We start from the raw sequence: 8238 nt of genomic DNA, 5'->3' as shown, positions 1-8238 counted from the left end.
AAACACTCTCTATGTTTTGTTGTGAGACTTTTTGGAGCAAATTTTTACAATTTTCTTCGTATCTATATTTACTTTTAGCAGCTATATTGTTGATTAGTTGTGAGTTTTATGCAAAAAGTCTCATTATATTAGAAATTTTTTTGATAGTCCTAATTTTTTTAATAGAAAAATCTCAATTATTTAATATTTTCTACGAAAAAGTTTTTTTTTTTAATTTTAACAAGAAATAATAGATTATGTGAATTTTCCAAAATAATATGATTGTTTTGTTTAAAAAAATATTTAAAACTTTATAAAAAAAAAAAATTTTAATTAGATTTTATAAAACCCTTTTAACTATGTGGTAAAAGAAAAGAGATAAAAATCGAAAAGAGATAAACACCAAATTTGTAATTTTCTTTTAAATCCACTGCATATTTAGTTGACTAGGTTAAAGTCAATCTTATGGAAAAATAACATAGAATCCAAAGGCTGGCGGCACACGCATTACGAAAACCTTGTGACCCGCAAACACCTTTTGGCCCCACAACAAAATGGGCAAAAGTGGCTGCTTTCATAACTCCCCACCATAAAGAAAAAAGCGAATATGCTTTGCTCTCATCTCTGACAACCAAAATCAAAATCTTTCATCTTCATCCTCAAGCTTCGTCTCTCGTATAAAATCCCATAAATTACTCGTATTATTACTTTACTTTTAGTTTTCTTCTTCAACCAATGGAGACGCTACATCAGATTTTCATAACGGTTATTGCAGCTTTTGTGTTCTTTGTCCTGATTGCAAAGATCGCATCTTCAGCGACCAATGGCGATGAATATGATCATCGACGTAGTAGGATCCGTGATTTCAGTAAGGTTTTGGCGGAGGAGCTTAATCCAAAGATGGAGAAAAGTATTAGTAAAAGGAAAAGTTTGAAGAAAGTCCGATTTGCCGTCGATCATGAAGGAAGTTTAGTTAATAAAGTCGTCGCCGGACCATCGGAAACTAAACAGGTAGTGTTTGAGAGTAAACATGATGCAGAGATGATACGCTTCAATGACGTCGGATCGGTGGTGCAGTCACCGGAGGAAGAGTTTGGCGATGTTGAAAAAGCTGAATTCGATGATTGTAAGTCAATGGCGGAATCTGTTAGCCCTAGTGTTGTTGAACACGATAAAACAAAAGAGGGAAATACTGATTCGATTGATCAGAAATCAAGCCAAGCCACAATGGTTCCTCACGAAAATGCAGTTATTGGCGCGAAGCTGCTGTGTGATGATGGTATGGAAAAGAACGACGACGAAAGCTTGAGTGCCGTCGAATCGGTGGTGAAGTCACCGGAGGAAGAGTTTGGCGGTGTTGAAAAGGCTGATTATGATGATTATAAGCCCAAAGCGGAATCTGTGATTCATAGTGTTGTCGATGACGATCAAACCAAAGAGGGAAATACCGAATTAATTGATCAGAAGCTAAAAGGGGTAATGATTCCTGAACAAAGTGGAGCTATTGATAACAAGCATCAGATGTGTATGAAATTGAAATTGTTTTGTGATGATGGTATTGATGAATCCGAGAAGGAGAATGAAGGTCTGATTTCCGAGGAAGATGATTCTTCAGATTCCGATGATGATTGGGAGGGAATTGAAAGGAGTGATTTGGAGAAGGTGTTTGCCATGGCTGCAGATTATGGTAAACAAGATGATCATCTACAGAGTTTAGGAAGTGACATCCAGATGCAATTGTACGGACTTTATAAGGTTGCTACTGAAGGCCCCTGTCATGAAGCTCAGCCCATTGCTTTAAAGCTCTCCGCACGTTCCAAATGGTATTACTCAACTTTCCTCTGCATTTTTTTAATCCATTTTTGCTTAATGAAATATGTTATATCATTATTTTTTTTAAGTTCATTATCTAGAAAACAACTATTTAACAGAATTGTGAAAACTATCTTGGTGGATCTATTGATGATTAGATATGGCTTTAGCCTTTATGATATCTTGTGGTTGCAACATAAATTGACAAAGATAGAGACATAATGTAGGTTATGACCACTTAGGATTAGTTGTTGTCAACACATTAGTGAAGCAAAACCGACATAATAACCATATTGCAGACACATTAGTTATGGAAAAAAAAATGGATTAGTTAAGAAGATGAAAAAGCATCTTAGGACCTTATAGTTTTGATTGGTGATTAAGATATGAGTGATGGAGGGCGTTACTATGCAAGGAATGCGTGGCAAAAGCTCGGGAATATGGATCCGGATGTGGCTATGGAGCAGTATATCACTCTTCTTTCAGAGAAAGTTCCTGAATGGTCACAAGGGATTCATTCTCTTGTAAGTGTTATCTTGTAACTCCTCATACGTACCTATATGTTAATATTAACATACACAATGTGCTCGATGCATGTTAATATTAACATGTATGATAATATTAACACACATATACAATGTGCTCAATGTATGTTAATTAACATACACAATGTGCTCGATGCATGTTAATATGTTAATATTAACATACACAATGTGCTCGATGCATGTTAATATTAACATGTATGATAATATTAACACACATATACAATGTGCTCAATGTATGTTAATTAACATACACAATGTGCTCGATGCATGTTAATATGTTAATATTAACATACATACACAATGTGCTCAATGTATGTTAATATTAACATACACAATGTGCTCAATGCATACAAATATGCATTGGACACATTGGTTCTTTAATTTAATTGGGGTTGTACTTTTGGCAGGGAGCAGATTTATCTAGCTCAAGTACAACCTCAACCCTACTCACTTCTCAAAAGTAAAGGTTGGCCATGACTTTTTTTTATGTATTTACTAACTTGCATACAAACCGACCCGACCCGTACCTTTGTTAATATTATTAGCTATTAGACCTCCCATTTGATAGTATAATTGGTGCAGGAAAAGTGGAATAAAGTCCTGTATTGATGCCGATGAGCTAATTGGAGTTTGAGATTTCATATAATAAGGTACTTGTTTTTGAGTTTCGGATACCGTGAAATACTGTTTCCATTATTGTTACTGTTTTGTTTTGTTTTGACTCTGCCTTTTATATGTCAGGCTAATTATTGCGGTTGACATTTCTTCCACTACGAGAAATGAAGGCTAATTTATGCTTATGTAATTATAGTATATATTTATTATTTTAGCATTGGTGTGTTTGATTTAATAAATTGTTTGAATATTGCTGTATATGAAGTTAATTATTTGTATAGATTAATTTAAATGACATTAAGGAAATACGTTTACAAAGGCATAAAATTGAAGTACACAGGCATAAAATTGAAGTACACGATTAATGGTCAAAAACCATGCTTATTCTAAGTGACACTTTCATCTTTAGTTCTTGTCAGGAGTTTTGTGAGGACCCCCGCCAAATCCATTTCCTCCATCATCTGAACCGATGTCGCCGCCAGCAAAGCTGCCGCCGCCGCCACCTGAACCTCCAAAATTTCCATAACCAGAGCCTGGAGACGTTCTTGAACCATATCCACCAACACCACCACTATAACCTCCTCTTGAACCATAGCCACCACCACCCATGGAACCGCCGCTACCACCTCTAAAAGGGAATCCTCCGGTACCAAATCCACCCCAGTTGCCAGGTCCTGAGCCAAAACCACCACCTCCACCTCCGCCAACATTGCCATATCCAGCACCGTAACCACCTACACCACCTCTGCCACCACCATTGCCCCCACCTTGGCCCATCCCACCACCACCATGATGACCACCTCCACCCATATTACCACCACCTCGGTCCATATTACCACCGCCAGAACTACGACCACCTCTTCCTCCATTCCCATATGCACCACCACCTCTGGCTCTCGATCCATATCCTCTCCCTCCGCCATTCCCATATCCTGCCCCTCCGCCAGACGCCCCCCCTCCCCCTCCACCACCACCACCTCCTCCTGCACCGCCATTTCCAGGTCCGTCATACCCGGTGGCCGTAGTGTTAGTCCGGTTACTCCACATACTCCCCAATCCAGTTCCTTCAACAGCTACATGAAAATCAAGCCCTAACCAAACAGTCGCAAAGAAAAGAAGACACCAGAAAACAACACCCATTCTCCCCATTCCTTCCCCTAAACAACTTTGATGAAATACAAAAACTCTACACTCCCTAAAAACCTAATTATCGTTAATTACTCCTTCATGAGTTTAACAATGGCGTTTTTGATGAAAACTTAAACTAAGTTTAATAGGAAATTAACTCTTGGGGTAATTAACGAGAAGGATGGAGAGAAAGGGAAAAGATGAATTGTGTGTGAAGGCGTGAAGGTGTTGTATATGTACAGTAATGATCCGTTGAAGGGAGGAAGTCTGAGTGCATTGTTGGTGTAGGGCGACAGGTGTGTGATTTTGTGTGAAGAGTTTGGTAGTGAGAACAAGTTGCATGATACTTAAAAAATGAGGTGATTAATGGTCTTCTATTTTGGTGATTGAAATTGGTCAACAACCTTGATATCTTAGCTGTTTAATGCTGCCATCGGGCTTGAGTCCTATCGAGTCCACTAGCGAAATGGACTATTCATATCAATGTAAGTCGGGTTTTTTTAACTGATTGAGTATTAATAGATTGAATGCTATTCAGTTGGTTTAATCCGGAACTACTTGAAACCCAAAAGTTATACACAATCAACACCTCTAGTTGTAACTGTACTAAACAATGTACAGTGTAATCGGTTTTTGTTATTTGATTCAGTAAATCGGGTAATCCAATGGATGAGACTTTTATCTTGAATGAAAGGGACGTGGAATACACAGAAATGCAATTATAACATTTGATTAGTATGCATAACACTTCTTAAAGAGATATTCAAAACTTCAAAATAAATTCCACAAAGACAGCAAAACCGATTATTAGGTGTTTTGTTTTTTTGAACAACTTTATTTTATTAATGGCTAGCATGCAATTAGCAAAAACGACAAAACAATACATTGTGATAGCCAAGGGGTTTTTGCAACCAAGAAACTTAATTGACATAAATTCATAAATATCTATGACTAAACTGGTGAAAAAAAACAATCTTCACTAAAATTGTCCTTTCTAAATATGTTTGAAGGGCTAATGTCATAAAACCCTCAAGTTTTAAGGGTTTTGTCGGTTTTGCCCAAAGTTGAATTTTATGTCCGTTTTTACCCTAACATTTTCCAAAAAATGTTCGGTTTTACCCTTTTACCGGTGATAACAGATTACCATCATAATAACTTCGTAAAAAACCCTTAAGTTTACAGTTTTTTTTACGTTTTTACCCTTAAATTTATAATTTTTTTACACTTTTACCCTATGCATTTTTTTCATATTATACGTATTCATGCAGAAAAATCAAATTTATATACGAAAAAAATTTAATTAAATATTGTATTTACATTTTTTAATGTTATTTCTTTATATATATATATATATATATATATATATATATATATATATGTGTGTGTGTGTGTGTGTGTGTGTAGGCTTTTTTCTTGGATAAACCATTTAAGATGTAAAAACAATAAATTAATATGTTTTTAGAACTACAAATACGTATTTTTATGTATTTAAAAATATACATATCAATAAAAAAAAACTTGTTCAATCATAAACATGTTTATATAAGTATATACATATATTTTTAGAAGTGTAAATATGTATTTTGATATATGTTTTTTTTTAAAGTATAAATATATTTTTAGAAATATAGATACATATTAATATATAAAAATATAAAAATATGTATTTATACTTCTAAAAACTATATCTATAAAACATGTATTCATAATTCTAAAAATATTATTTATCTTTTTAAATGATATAACCTTGCAAAAACACACACACACACAAACAAATACATATATATATATATATATATATATATATATATATATATATATATATAACATTAAAAAAATACAATATTTAATTAAACATTTTTTCGTATATAAATACGATTTTTCTGTATGAATACGTATATTATGAAAAAATACTTAGGGTAAAAGTGTAAAAAAAAATTATAAACTTAAGGGTAAAAACGTAAAAAAATTGGTAAACTTAAGGGTTTTTTTGCGAATTTAATATAATGGTAACCTGGAAAACCTGTTATCACCGGTAAAAGGGTAAAACCGAACATTTTTTCGAAAATGTTAGGGTAAAAACGGACATAAAATTCAATTTTTGGCAAAACCGACAAAACTTTGAAAACTTGAGGGTTTTTATGACATTAACCCTATGTTTGAATCAAACACCATTGCATTTCTCTAAGTCTATAGTACCGTGACAATTATATTTATGTAAGACCATAGGGTATATATCTATCTTTCATCTTTCACTTTTTGAATGTCATGTAATTTTTCTACTCACATTCCTTTCATTCACTAAAAGGCAAAATGGTCATCTTTCATTACCTTTGGTTTTTATTTTTTTTTTAAATAAAAATATTTGATTTTTAAGATTTATAATTCAAAAAATAAATATAATTTTTTAAAAATGATTAATGAACACAAAAATTAATTAAAATAAAAATACTTCATTACTTAAAATAAAAATTACATAAAAACAAACAAAAAAAATTAGAAAACAACAATGATTTAAGAAAATGCAAGCTATATTTAAAAAAAACATTATGATCTACGAGAAATATTTGTTCATGATCTTCTCTTTCTTCTTCAAAACTAGTTCGAGGGTCGATCCCGAAAGATGATCGGTGTTTTCCATCAAGAACTTCATATCCTCCATTTCTTGCTTTTCCGCATGCTCTTTTTTTCGGCTTCTTTATCTTTGTCGAATGTCAAACGTTCAATGAAATTCAGATTGTACTGATCAAATTTTGCCGTCATTTTCCGCATTTCTTCTACGTCCATGCTGAAATCCAATACACTGGAAGAAGTCTCTTTGCCCTTCCCCTTTTGTTTAGCTTTGTCCCTACCCATCGGTCGGACAATTTCTTCTAGCATTTAAATCATGCCCGACACGAGCATCGGAAGAAGTTGTGTATCAGTGTATCCACTGGAGCCCGTTTTTGTTCTTTTTGATTGTCCTAATATAACATCTTGTTCGTATTTTCTCTACCTTGGACAAAGAATTAACAATTTCCAAGGCTCGTTATACTTAAATGACTTTCTAGTATTCTCGCAAAAAAAAAAAAAAAAATGAAAAGTCTCTTGAATAATTTCTTCATCTCTTTGATCGCTTTTCCTTTAGGTTTTAGGTTGTTGTACAACCTGTTCATTTTTTAAACGAATTTCGATATTTATTGAAACTTTAAATTAAGTTGGTGATTTGTACAGTACTCTTTATCTTTATCCAACTCCTTGCGAAACCTTTCAAGAATGTGAACCCAAAAATAATCTCCCGGTTATACATTTCAGTATGTTGAGTCCTCTAAAATGTCAACACAAGCTTTTGTCAAAACTATCTCTTCTTAGGGACTCCACGCTGTCGGCCTCTGCTTTTTAATCTCGTGCACATGTTGTTTTCCTTTGCGGCGTGGTGGGGGGTGGAGTAGCTTGAGTTTCTCGTACAATTTCGTTTTCCGACTCATCGAGGCTTTCATATTGTGGTTGAGAGTGAAAGGGTGTTATTTGGCTTTGGGGTTGAGATTGATAGGGTGGAGTTTGGATTTGGGGTTGAGATTGAGAGAGTGAGGTTTCACTTTGCGGTTGATTTGGTGAAAGTTGATCGGGAAAAACGAAAAAGCTGTTGAACATATTTGGAGTAACATTTGGCAATTTCACGGGGTAGTATTGTCTAATATTTTGGTATTAGAATTGCGGAGGAGATTGGATGGGGGGAATCAAGTTGGAGACGATAAACTCCCTAGGATGAATCGGTGGCGAAAATGTTTCGAATTGGGGTACTTGAACTCGAAACTTTGGCTTTTTTTTTCTTCTATCGGAGTTTGAGATTCGATTGTTGGGATTTATTTTTTTTAAAGAAAATAGAGAGAAATTGATAGAAGAAGGTGTGAATTTTAAGGAGAAAGTAGTGAGGTATTTATAGATGTTTAAAATGGTAAAAAACATATATATATATATATATATATATATATATATATATATATATATATATATATATATATATATATATATATATAAACCATATCTATTGTGTGAATGTATGGCCAATTCTAGGCCATTCATTTAAAAATGGTAATTGTGTAATTTTATTAATTATTATCTAGTATTAGTTTCCTAGTATTATGGTAACTAATTCGTGTTTGCCTATATTCTAGGT

General features: G+C 33.7%; 1 protein-coding gene across 6 annotated transcripts; it reads left to right on the top strand.

Moving 5' to 3' along the window:
* Window positions 1–551: 551 nt before the first annotated feature.
* Window positions 552–3257, top strand: LOC145108559 (acyl-CoA-binding domain-containing protein 3-like). 6 transcript variants are annotated; one of them, XM_079045589.1, is made up of 5 exons: window positions 553–1802; window positions 2207–2315; window positions 2744–2802; window positions 2919–2986; window positions 3078–3257. In XM_079045589.1, exons 1-3 carry the CDS (start codon window positions 715–717, stop codon window positions 2798–2800), a joined length of 1254 nt encoding a protein of 417 aa, XP_078901715.1. In that variant the 5' UTR covers window positions 553–714; the 3' UTR covers window positions 2801–2802; window positions 2919–2986; window positions 3078–3257. The 6 variants fall into 6 exon arrangements, with proteins under 6 accessions (XP_078901716.1, XP_078901717.1, XP_078901719.1 ...); XM_079045590.1 differs by lacking the exon at window positions 2744–2802 and having other exon boundaries at window positions 552–1802; XM_079045591.1 differs by lacking the exons at window positions 2207–2315; window positions 2744–2802 and having other exon boundaries at window positions 552–1802.
* The last annotated feature ends 4981 nt before the right edge of the window (window positions 3258–8238 follow it).

Source organism: Lactuca virosa, chromosome 4, assembly GCF_052849685.1.
Source record: "Lactuca virosa cultivar CGN04683 chromosome 4, Lactuca_virosa_CGN04683_v6, whole genome shotgun sequence".
Classification (NCBI taxonomy): Eukaryota; Viridiplantae; Streptophyta; class Magnoliopsida; order Asterales; family Asteraceae; genus Lactuca; species Lactuca virosa.
The sequence above is the reverse complement of the archived record's forward strand: the minus strand, read 5'-3'. Positions and strand labels throughout refer to the sequence as shown.

Bases quoted from the DNA above. Each gene is read 5' to 3' on its own strand.
- LOC145108559 (XM_079045589.1), top strand. From the start codon at position 715: ATGGAGACGCTACATCAGATTTTCATAACGGTTATTGCAGCTTTTGTG. The intron at 1,803-2,206 runs GTATTACTCAAC...TTACTATGCAAG, and splicing joins CTCTCCGCACGTTCCAAATG to GAATGCGTGGCAAAAGCTCG. The intron at 2,316-2,743 runs GTAAGTGTTATC...TACTTTTGGCAG, and splicing joins CACAAGGGATTCATTCTCTT to GGAGCAGATTTATCTAGCTC.